This window comes from Prunus dulcis, chromosome 8, assembly GCF_902201215.1.
Source record: "Prunus dulcis chromosome 8, ALMONDv2, whole genome shotgun sequence".
NCBI lineage: Eukaryota > Viridiplantae > Streptophyta > Magnoliopsida > Rosales > Rosaceae > Prunus > Prunus dulcis.
The window spans coordinates 10,405,647-10,417,985 of NC_047657.1; the positions used below are offsets into that span (position 1 = coordinate 10,405,647).

The 12,339-nt window shown below is 37.8% G+C and overlaps 2 protein-coding genes across 3 annotated transcripts; one reads left to right on the forward strand and one right to left on the reverse strand.

The window, feature by feature from the left end:
- Positions 1–4,938: 4,938 nt before the first annotated feature.
- Positions 4,939–7,244, reverse strand: LOC117637098 (3-ketoacyl-CoA synthase 4-like). Its single transcript, XM_034371886.1, has one exon. It carries the CDS (start codon positions 6,842–6,844, stop codon positions 5,324–5,326), a length of 1,521 nt encoding a protein of 506 aa, XP_034227777.1. The 5' UTR covers positions 6,845–7,244; the 3' UTR covers positions 4,939–5,323.
- A 2,314-nt stretch (positions 7,245–9,558) lies between these two features.
- Positions 9,559–11,435, forward strand: LOC117637099. Of its 2 annotated transcripts, none has more exons than XM_034371887.1 (3): positions 9,559–9,663; positions 10,786–10,986; positions 11,096–11,435. In XM_034371887.1, exons 2-3 carry the CDS (start codon positions 10,798–10,800, stop codon positions 11,186–11,188), a joined length of 282 nt encoding a protein of 93 aa, XP_034227778.1. In that variant the 5' UTR covers positions 9,559–9,663; positions 10,786–10,797; the 3' UTR covers positions 11,189–11,435. The 2 variants fall into 2 exon arrangements, with proteins under 2 accessions (XP_034227778.1, XP_034227779.1); XM_034371888.1 differs by lacking the exon at positions 9,559–9,663 and adding an exon at positions 9,736–10,365.
- Positions 11,436–12,339: the final 904 nt, after the last annotated feature.

Genomic DNA, 12,339 nt, shown 5'->3' on the forward strand with positions numbered 1-12,339 from the left:
ATTAGATGAGTCAACAGATTCATCATGGCCCTGAAAAGCCAATGCTTGATTTGCAAGATACCTAATGCCCTCTATTGTGGTCGTAAGTCGTAATCGATTTTCCATCACTTGTTGCTTTGATTGCTTTTCTACCACTTTTTCAATATGAAGAGATGGAGTTTTTAAGCTAATCCACTTTTGCATAGCAAGATGATGGGGTGAATTTAACTTGCCTACATGATGTTGAAATGCCCATTGATTCTCACCCATTCTCTTCCATTTTTGACACCCATCAACAATAAAGGTTGGGTGTGACTGATTCATGTCAAAAATGAAACAAGGAAAACAAAATACTTTATTCTTATCAACTGAATACTCAAGCCAAGTGAATTGACCAAACCACTTTTTATTAAATCGACGAAAGTCCCGCCCTTCTAAGTGGCTTGGATAATCTTCTAACTCGAGTTGACATGGTCCTAAAAAAATATATGCTGTTCGCACATTATCTTGTTCATTCACCGGATATTTGCATATTAGACGATGTAATCCAGGATCACGCTCAAGATAATTGATATTAAAATCATGATAATCATCTACTCTTTCAGATTCAATTCTTTCAACTTGAGGCTTGATAATGGGACACTCGGGAAGATTTTGCCCATCACATATTGGAATAGATAAAGAAGAGCTAGAAGGCAATGTACTAGATGATGACCCATCATTCTTTTTCTTAAAAAAAGCGAACAAGTTTTTTGTTCTCTTGGGATTCCGATTGTGATCCGACATAATCAAAGATAACCTATGAATAACATATAAAATAAATAATTTAAATCAAACATACCAACAAAAAATCAAATTTTTTTTAATAATAATAGCATCTCAACAATATCAAACAAAGAACAAATCAAACATTGAAACATCTCAACAAAATTTCTAAAATCAAAGCCCTAATTAATTTCAACAAAATCACAAAATTATAATTCAATCTCTACATAAACCCTAGAATATTGAATTTTAAATTAAAACTATAATTAAAGATATATAGAAAATGAGAGAATTAGAAATTACTTCTTGTTGTTGAAAGAAGAGGACAAGATTTTGCCAAGTCGCCCACTGCCCGGCCAATATAATAGTAAGATGCAGAAAATAAAAAGGGCAAAAGGAAGCTGTTGTTTTCGTCGGGTCTGTAGAATGGAAGAGAGAAAAGCTATGCCAAAAGAAAAGACAAAAGTTGGGACCACTTTGAAGTTGGATGGGGGTGTGTGTACATTGGGTTAGCTTTTTAAGTTTTTAAACTTGGGCTGCCCATATAACATATATAGGTTTTTAAATAATAATAAAAACTTTGGATGGGCGGCACCCACCCTGCCCTTTACACAGATCCGCCACTGAAAGGATCCATGACGAGAGTTTTAAAAGAAATTCTTTGATATTGGCTTGACTTGCATTCTTGAAATTCTTTGACTCACTAGTATAGGATCCATAGTTGGACATTTATTTTCATTATTTAGGAATATGGAAGACATTGCTCAAAGTCTAAAAATATTTTCGAATAAATACTTTCTCAAAAAACCCAATGCTTAGTTGATAAAACAAGAAGTATACTAGTATTAGTGATTAATGTGTATAGGGCACACTTTAGGCTTTTACCCTGGGCCTTTAAAAACTCAGGACCGGCCCTGATAGTGGCTTCCATTGCTTCCACATAAAATCTAATTCAAACCTATCACAGTCTTCTACTTATTCAGTCCCACTCAAATCAAATCCATGATCGCCCTTGTGTCTCTCTACCATCATCTCTTGCTGCTACTACGACTTCAAGTTATGGGCTTCAACCAACCCCTCTTCCATTTCGGCAAAACCCACTCCCAAATACTCTGCAACCATTGTCTTGTTTTGCTGCTCTTCAAATTTATTGTGCTGGAATTTGGCACAATGCAGTGGTGAGCTTACATTTTTTTTCGTTATTTATTTAGGGTTAATCATTTTATTAGTCCCCTAATTTTGACTGAATTTATAACTTTATTTTCAAAATGGTACTCATGGTCCTTTAACTTGAGTTTCGTTTGGATAACTAGTCCCACCGTTACTTCTGTCAATTTTTTCATTAAAATTAAGGATAGATGGGTCTTTTTAGGTTGGTTTTTATTATCCCCCTTCTACAACTTGTCTTCCCTTTAAAATAGACCTTGGAGAGCCTGCCAAAAAAATCTAAAGAACCAAAAATTGCAATCCGCTTCTGCTAACTCGCATATTGGTTGAGTAAAAGTTGGAATCGTCAAGATTGGAAGCTTGGAGAGCAGATTACTTGCCTGCTTCGACGCCTTTCCTGGCCTAGCTGCCGACCCGTCCGCCACCATGGCTGTAGGCTGTAGGCTCTAGTGGTGGTTCCAGTGTTCCTTTCAATTGATAACTTTTTGTATTGTTTTAGGTTAGTAGGAGAAGCCAACACACATGCGACGACAATTTCTTATAATGAATTATGGATTTAGAGGCACTTTTATTCCAAACCAGTAATGGTAATATGTGGAAAGGTAATATGGGGTATGTGTTTGCTTCTTTAATGGGCTAATCAGGTGACTAAAACCGTTGAACAGATGCTTTAAAACATTTCCCCATAATGGCAATTCCCCGTAAGAAACACCCACACACATCTCTCTCTGTCTTTCTATTTTGCTGCATTTGGTTTGAAATGCTGAGGCTTGAACTGGTTTTGTGAAGTAGTTGCAGTGTTGGATCTGGTTCTTTTAACCAGGCCTCAAATGGGTTTGTGAGTTTTCTTAAATTTGGTCTCTGAGTTTGAAGGTTTCCTGCTAAATTTTCAATTTTTAGTGTTGGCTCTGTTTTTATGTGCTTATACCTGAAATGGGTTTTTGAGCATTTCAATGCTGAGATCTAATTTCTGCAGATTTACTGGTCACAGTGAGGTTCAAGATTCTGTGAGTTGGATTTGGTAACCTACTTTTGTACTTCATAACAGTTCAGTTGAGACTGAGAGGTTAAAGCAAAAATGGCTCCAAGCTTGGATTTTTCCAGGTGGTGGGCAAAGGGCAATACGAGTAAGGGTAATCCAGTGGTGGCGACAATGGAGAACTCCAATTACTCTCTGCTGGAGATAAAAGTCTTTTTTGTCCCTCAAAACCAACCTGAAAAGATCCATCTACCCCTAAATTTAACCAAAAAATTGACAGAAGTAACGGTGGGACTAGTTGTCCAAGCGAAACTAAAGTTAAAAGACCGCGGGTACCATTTTGAAAATTGAGGTACTCAAATGAAAATCCGGTCAAAGTTGAGAAACTAATAAAACGATTAACCCATTTATTTATTGATAGAGAGTCAATTTATTTGCAAAAGTTAATGCTAATTAGCCTTCAAATTTCATTCACCTCCAGAGCTGTGCAATTTGTGGGATGGCATTAGTTATCCTGCCCTTCATCTTGTTTCCATTCTACATACTCATGTAGAGAGAGAGAGAGAGAGAGAGAGAGAGAGAGAGGTGTGCAAATAGGCATGGGGACTGTTAATGGGGCGGGCCTGATAGGGGTGATAAGGAATTTTTTTTTTGGGGGGCCCTAAACCCTAACGGTGTTTGTGTTTGTTGATAAAAGTCCAATTTACCCTCACAATTAGAGCATGTGATCCAATTTAACGGAAAATGTAACAGAAGGACCAATTTGACATGAAATAAAAAGTTGAATAACTATTGAAATGAAAAATTTAGGATTCATTTGATAACCATTTCAATTTTAGATTTTAATATTTCACTTTTTGTGCTAGAGCGTAGAGGAAAATGTGAGTGATAATGGGAGTGAGGATGAGATTCAGAAGAGGATGAGAAGGGAGGATGAGAGGGAGAAGTAACAAAAGTGAAAACAATTTCAAATAGATTTCACTTTTGTTACTCCTCCCTCACGTCCTCCACTCTCATTCCCACTTTCATTCTCTCTTTTTCCTCTATACTCTAGTACAAAAAGTCAAAACTAAAAACTAAAATTGAAATGGTTATCAAATAGGCTGATAGACCAAAATGATGAGCAATAGTTGGAGAACCTTTTCAATCAAAAAAACCTTTAAAAATTAAATCTTTTCGTGTTCATTCCACGTTGTGACCATAAAGAAAAAAGTAAACGCATATATACCTTCGTATACCAAGTTTTTAAAGTGAGATTCTCTAACCCAAAAAGGATTACCAGCTGTGTAAAGACACTTGAAAGTTGAAAAGACATTTTACACTAATTTTCCTCACTTGCAATGCAAGGACAAAAATTTTAGGCCTATTTCCTTCCAAGGTTAATCTGGTTTTCCCCAGGTAACAAACAAGAAAAGAAGATTCATTGCTCTCTCATTCATGTCGGCTTTCGCAAACCCAGTTTCAGACGAAATCTCAAAAGATTAACTTTGTTCAACACTGACCAATTACAGCCAACCCAGAAGGAGCCTGAAGCAATTCAACAACTCAATTATGGTTTTATTTCTAACTGCTACCAATAAAAACTCACTTCAACCATCTAAGATGTCATGCCAGGCCCTACAATAATCTATTGTTTGGAAGCAATTCGAAGATACAACCTGTGCCACTTGCAAAAAATATACAGATGAATACAAATCCGCATGTCCATAACTGGCAATCAGAAACGAATGACAACAAGAGGAGTTAGGTAACACTGCACATCAGTGGGGAAACCAGTAGAAAAATGTCACTTTCAAGCAATCTACATACGAAATGGAAATAAATCTCACCTGCGTCACTAGAAGATAAACCTTGTCAAAGGCAAGGAATATTCGACTTGCAAGACCAGCAGAGATATGAATGATCATAGTTCACAAAGGACGGCTTCCATGAACCCAATTCCAGGCCATATGGAAGTTTCTTGAGAGCGTTTGAAAGCCATTTGGAAATAAAATTCACTAAAATTTACAACTATACCTTTCGTTGGCTTCCATATGCTTATCTGGAAAAAGATAATGACACTTGATTATCTCAATGCTAATATTTTTTACAATGGAACTTATACATTGAAATTCTTTCAAAGAAATGATATCCATGTACATTTAGCTTTTCCACTGCCCTCCAAAGCTCTGCAGGAAATCATAGTAATAACAGTACGCTTGCATTTGGCACAACAAATTATCTAAACATAAACGCGCAAGGGCTACGCGAATGAGGGATCTCATGATTTCAATGACCAAATAACACATAACATGCCCAATAAATCAAGAATTATAAAAAAGGAAAATTATTGATAAAGGGGGCAGAAAAAATAACAAGATAAGTTGACCAATTAATCCATCAATGTTTCCTTCCTTTAAATTGAGTCCCTGACCAAATTCTGGCTGAGCTCTGCTAGGCAACAGTCTCCACAGGGTACCTGTCAATGCAATCTTCCCATGGACTATGAAGAGAAGGTTTTACATTCTGAAGAGCCTCCCAGACTGCACTGTTACACTTGAAACCACTACCAAAAGCAATCTGCCAGACACGGTTCCCCTTTTGCATCCTCCCCTTTGCCTCAGTATAAGCCAACTCATACCAAATTGAACTCGACGAGGTGTTACCAAACCTGTGGAGTGTCATCCGAGATGCCTCGACATGAACTGGTAGAAGCTGCAAGTTCTTCTCAAGCTCATCAATCACAGCCCTCCCACCAGCATGTATGCAAAAATGATCAAAAGCAAGCTTGAAATCCGGGATATAAGGCTTGACTTTAGCATTGAACAACTTCTTTGCAACCAAAGTAGCAAAGAATAGAAGCTGCTCACTTAGAGGCAGGACAAGGGGACCCAATGTTGTGATGTTAGTCTTAAGAGCTCCACCAGCAATTGCCATGAGATCCTTCGACAATGAAACCCCAGTTTTCCCAGTATCATCCTGCTCTTGATAAACACATCTAAATGCCTTATCATCAGCCCCGCGATGAGTCCTCACAACATGCACAAGCTTATACTTTGCCCGACGCCTATCCAACGACTTGTTCGAAAGCAAAACTGCCGCCCCACCAACACGGAACAAACAGTTTGGTATCAACATGGATTTCTTGTTCCCAAAGTACCAATTCTGAGTAATATTCTCAGTGCTAACAACCACCGCATAAGCGTTCCCGTGAACTTGCAACATTTCCTTAGCAAGATCAACAGCTATAACTCCAGCACTACACCCCATACCCCCCAAATTAAAACTCCTAATATTCCCCCTCAACTTGTACTTGTTAACAATCATAGCAGACAGTGAAGGGGTTGGATTAAACAAACTACAATTCACAACAAGAATGCCAATGTCCTTAGGCTTAACATTTGTATTAGCAAACAGATTATCCAAAGCACCAAAAATCACCTGCTCTGCCTCCTCGCGAGCCGCCGCCATGGACGGCCTAGGCGGAAGGTAATGCATTGCTTCAGGGACATAAGTCTCACCCCCAAGGCCAGAGCGCTCAAGAATCTTGCGCTGGAACTCAAGTGAAGACTCGTCAAAGTCCCCAGTGAGCTTCGAATGCTCCATGAACTGCTGAAATCTCACTTGCAAATGCGAAGGCGGCTTGTAACACGAGTAGTCCACAAGGTACACGGATCTCGGGCGGGTCATAATGTAAACGGTGGATCCAAAAACAATTACAGCAGAGAAAATAATGACACTGACCAGATTGTACTGAAGCTGGAGCCAGAGGTGGTGAATGTCATCTGGGTTCATCTGAGAGGCTTGAATGACAACGACCGCCATTAGAGGAACTGAGCAGAGAGTCAAAAGGTGGGTTATCAAGCAATGGTAACCCAATTTCACATACTTCAAGTTCACGCTTTGTAAGAAGTCTGGTAATCTACGGCTCTGGTGGATCTGAACTCCGCCATTGACAATGGGCTCAGAGCTCATGATGGGTTTGAGAAATAGGCACTTGGGTTTGAAACTATGGGGTTTTCTGAAGTGGGTTTTCAGTGGAGGGGCTTCAGAGGGTTATATATATGGTGAACAGAGTGAAGTGTGAAGGTGAAGAAAACGGATCTGAGTGAAGAAATAGAAGGGTTGGTAGTTTGATACAACAAGAACAGCGACCAAGTGAGATTTATAGACAAGAGAGGTGAATGAATAGCACAGCATGAAGATTGTGACGTTGAGAGAGAGAGAGAGTGGGTTGGTCTGTTGTTTTGCGTTTGGTTCTGCTACACCTCCCCGCTCTGTCTCTGTTTGGTCGAAGATTTGGAATTGATTGATAAAATTTGAGGAAAGAATTTGGGGGGTGACTGGAATCTTAAATATGGGAGGGTATTGGACGTGTCGAGTAGAAACGCAATGAGAGAGAGAGGAGCGGAAGCTTCAAAGCGATTTCTCTGGACGTCCTGACCTGTTTGACGGCTTATGATAAATGGCCTAAAAGAGCATTTCTAGTTATGCTCCTTATTTTCAAGTAAAATTTGAACTAAAAAACTACGAAGTTAAATTTTAGTGTTCCATTGCTAAAATTATGAGCTTTTAGCTCTCACACCATGCATGCACTCTCCTGCTAAGTCCCACATTATAATCTTCTATTGTTGTTCAAGCACCACTTGAGGCATCTCAAGAGCCACTTAAGCAATCGTAGAGCCGCAAGAGCTTAGAACCGATTTCACTCCGGTGCAGCCGGTGCTTGGATTAAGGAACGGAACTTACTAATTTGAATGGGGATTAATAATGTGGAGAAAAGAGAGAATAATTTATTTTTTATTTTTTATACAAGCAAGTAAGAGGATAACGATTTGAACATAGGACTTTGAGTGTTATGAATAATTATTTTTAACCACTTGAGCTACAAGTTCTTTGCGAGAAAATATGGATGTTATGAGTATAATGAGTTGTTACATTTCTCTATTTCATAGGTCACTTTGGTGCACATATATGAATATGCTTAAGGATGATAATAACGGCACTCTAAATATATGATAATTGAATGGATTGAATGAGCCAATGAATATAAAAGCAACAACAAATCAATAAAGACTTTAAAGTTTGAGCCAAATTTACAACTAGCCCTAGAAAACTTTATTTAAGGTCGATTCTAATCATCCACCATATCGAAGCACATGCTTGGGCAAATGATTAGATCGTACTCCACTACCTCATTATTATTATGGCTGGATAATCACAATAATTGAGAGTCAACTTCATCTCGAGTTGTCATAAAATTTGAAAAAATTCGAGAAATTTAATGTTTTTTTAAAAAGATAATATAGATAGAGAAATAAGACAGGTGATGAAAATAATAACAATCTTTTTTTTTTTTTTCTTAAGAATTTCTCATGTTTTCTCATCAGTCAGCATTTTTCAGCTCTAGGGACTAAAATGACATTGAAAAAATAGTCATGTGGGAGACACATGACCCGTTAATAAAGTTGAACTTCTCACAGAAGTCAATGTTCCAAAGTGGCAAAGAAATGAAGTTCACGCAAATAACATAATAATAACTCATTAATCGATGAGTGTGTTGACCACTCTTTTCACGTTCAAATAAAAACGCAGAAATCATATGGCTCATTATGTTTTCAATCATTTAGATTTTGGTCGGTGATATCTTTTGGTTGGATAATCTTGTGGAAGATATTTGGTGCGTTATATATTTTGCACAATGGGCCTACTGCTGGTGCGTGTGTATTTTATACGATGGGCTTACTGCTTGAGATTTCACATGACGAAGACTTCTATAATGAAGGCCTTACATGTTTTTTTTAGCAAGACTATATCTCTTAACTGTTGAATCAAATTAGTTAGTCTGATCAAACGGTTAAGAGATAGGACGTCATTTAAGGATCATATATAAAACCATCACTATAGAATGACTTTTCGCATTATTTGATTTATTGATTCTTTAATGGTTAAGAATAGTTACCTGCATTTGAGGTCAAGAGGAACAATATTGTACTTTAATTTAATCTAAATTATGAGGAGGGAAATTCGAAATTGTGTGCAAAGTAGAGAGCACATCTACTTTAACCAATTTGGCTAAGCTCATATCTACTTAATATTGCTTGTATTTAGAAAAGAACTATGCATATATTGCTTTTGGCTTTTACTACCCAAAAATTTAAAGAAGAAGAGCGTTCTATTTGCACCAAAAAATTTGTTCATTGTTCTCAGCATCCAGCTAAATTTTCAAACTTTCCATGCTCCCATCATCCAATTATGCTTTTTTTTCTTCTCTCTTTATTAATATGGAACTGAGAATGAAAGCTTCGAATTTGAGACATCTTCTGACATTAAAAAGAGAAATACCAATGGATTTAAAATCGGTCTATAACCCTAACAGTTATGTTCAAAATTTAAACTAAAAAGAACTAAGGAAAATAAAAAAAATTGGGCACCAAGTGTAATGATCAAATTTTCAGTTGTGAATAGCAACACTGATAAGAAACACCATTATCCTTCAACAAAATGGGCTTGATATCAAGAAAGCCCAAAGAGAAAACTTGCACAACAGGGCGTCTCGGAACTCCGTTTGGCTTTGTGACTTTACCACCAATACTTTAGTGCCACGTTTCAATCCTGCAACGGGCTCTGACCTCCTCCGTTTTCTTGGCAAATACTCTAACTCATGGCGGTTCCCCTTGTACCAGCCAGATATAAATACAAGACCCTATTTTTCTTCTTCCTCAAAACAACAAAAAATATTTTCTCAATCTATTTGCAATTTACAATTTCACTTGGTTTCTTTGTGATCAAAGGTATGCGGTTCTGAACTTGAAGCTTCTATTCTACTGATAAGTGATTTTTTTTTTTTAAATATTTGTTTTGCGTGCCAATTATATGCCCATAGAAAGCAGACTTTGCCATTGATTTAGCAATAATTGTTACCAATTTCTGATGAAAAAACTTTTCGTTTACCTTAGTTTTGAATCAGATATTATTCTGTAGTTTTGTGTTTCTGTGATAGCTTCATTGTGGCATTACTTCAAACACTCGTTGTGCGGTTTTTAGATTGATAAATGTGGAGCTGAAACTTGTTTGTGTGGCATTTTATTATGCTTGTGTGTCTGTCCACATGCTTACGAACTGTTGTGACGGTCAATCTGGACCATGTGTTCAACAAAAATCTACCTGATCACAGTCTGATATCATAAAATGCTAAACATTTCAGACTGTCTTGATAATTGAACATGCACCTTGTTATGGGTGTTGGTTTTTAGGCTCTCTTGATTTTTTGATTGATGAGGGAAAACCAGTTGTGCATGATGTTAAATAAAATTTTATTCGTGATTGCCCACTTTTAATAAGATGTAAAATAGTTTTGTTTATGCATCACAAGCCCAACACCGCTGAAGAAGTTGATGATTTCCTTTGTTTGCTTTTCTTATAGAAGGAAAGGTCTCCTTTTTTGAAGCTTTTTTGAAGATAGTCCCCCTTGTTGCACAGATGTGGCTATAGAGGTTGTGATAATAATGAACACATTGAGGACATTTGTGATCTAATTTGATATACAACCTTTGAAACTCATAGTAGTGCTATCATGAGAAATAAAAGGAACCCTCCATTTCATTTTGGCTCTAGTGTGTTCATGATGTTGTGGTATGAGCTAAGGGCTCGTATATCTAATTACTTCCACTCCAAGTTTTTTATTTTTCCTTTTAATATATGTAAAATAGTCCTGAAAAGTGTTTTTCCTTTCACTTAAAGCTAATGATTTGCATCAATTTTCTTCCCTGCATCTTGATGAGATAACTGAATTTCTTGCGGTGGCTTGTTCTGGCTAGCTAAGCCTGGGGTTTAGTTTAAATTTATTGCTTTGCATTGTTTTCAATTGTAATCATCTCATCCAAATCTTTTGTAACGACTGATGTCTGGGTCAGGTGTTACTGAGAATGGAATCACAGAAAAGTCAACATGAACAACAGCCATCGCCTGCTGCTGCAACCCCCTCCACCACTTCGTGTCGAAAGAAGAAGAGCGAAGAAGCCAGTTTCTTGGAGGATGTGAAGGATCATATTGATGAATTTATCCATGCGTCTATGGATGAACACAAAACTTGCTTCAAGAAGACCATGCAGAAGGTTTGTTCCCACTTCAAATTAAATGCTAATATTGCTTGTTCAGAAATGTTTTTGTAGGTTAATTGGTTTGCTTCTGATTCTGATTGGATTATTGTGCATTCATTTTCAGATGTTTGGCATGTCAAAGATTGTCGCTGAAAGGAGTTCCAACACCAAGGAAGTTGAAAGTTCTCTGCCCCTTCAAACCACAGTGGCAAAATAGAATATCTTCTGGTGTACAATTTGTTAAAATTGTGGCACTGCAGTTTCAGTTTGACGAACGAGAAAATTTAACTTTGTAAGGTTAACTGGTGACTATTATGAAGCCGATTACCTAGTGTTATGACTATGTTCTTGTGATGTATTTAGCTTTGCTACTATTTTATTTTTTCTGTATGTGCCAAGTCAGTGTTGAATTTGGTCAGTGATCAATTATTGAGTAGCAAAACAAATAGAAAATTGACCTCCTACATGAGATTAAAACAGGGCTGCATTTTTTGTTTCCTCGTACGATCAGCTTGCTCTTTCAACAGGGGGGGGGAAATTTCATCATTGTGAAACTTGTGAAGTGGCAGGGCTGCTACTTGATGCCACCATTTTCTCCCCCCATTTATAAGCTGTGCTTGGGCGAAGTTTTTGTCAATCATTGGCCTCTATGGTCTTCTATTGTAGAAAGAATCTGTCAGGGCCCGAGCGCCCGGTAGTTTGTTATGTGGCGAAATAAGCTGTTCGAGTCTGTCTTATTTTCAGGATAACAGCCATTAGATTTTGGTAGGAATTACTGCAAACTCACCTCATAGGTTGTAGGGACTACCAAATGCAGAGTTGAGCATTAGAGGTGATAAATTGTTTGGAAAAAAAAAAAAGAGAGCGGGAAAAGGTGGTGGAAGGCATAGGGCAAATAGAGAAACCTTGCAAGTTGCAAAGGGCAAAAGAAGGGACGGGGGAATTGAATGGGACCTCGTCCAGCATTGGATGACGGATACGACTAGAATAAGAGCAAGCTGGAGAATGGAAACACAAACGTATCTTAAAATATGGGGAATTTTGTGTGTGTTGAGTACAGGGGATTGAGGGAGGGGGGTTTATACATATTCATTGGGTGGTCTGGAGATTTCGAACCTTCTACACATGAGTTAGGGGTGGAAATTTTGGACACGACCCGATACACGACTCGAAACCCGCACGAGAAATTAGCGAGTTCAACCCGCACGATAAAAAAACAGGTCAATTTCAGGTCAACCGCCCACCCGTTTATTAAACGGGTCATGTCAACCCGTGGACAACCCTCTAACCCGCTAAAAAATAAAGACAAATGGAGATTTCAAAACACACACAAGGGTTTTTGAACCCCTATCATCCTCATTTCTCTCA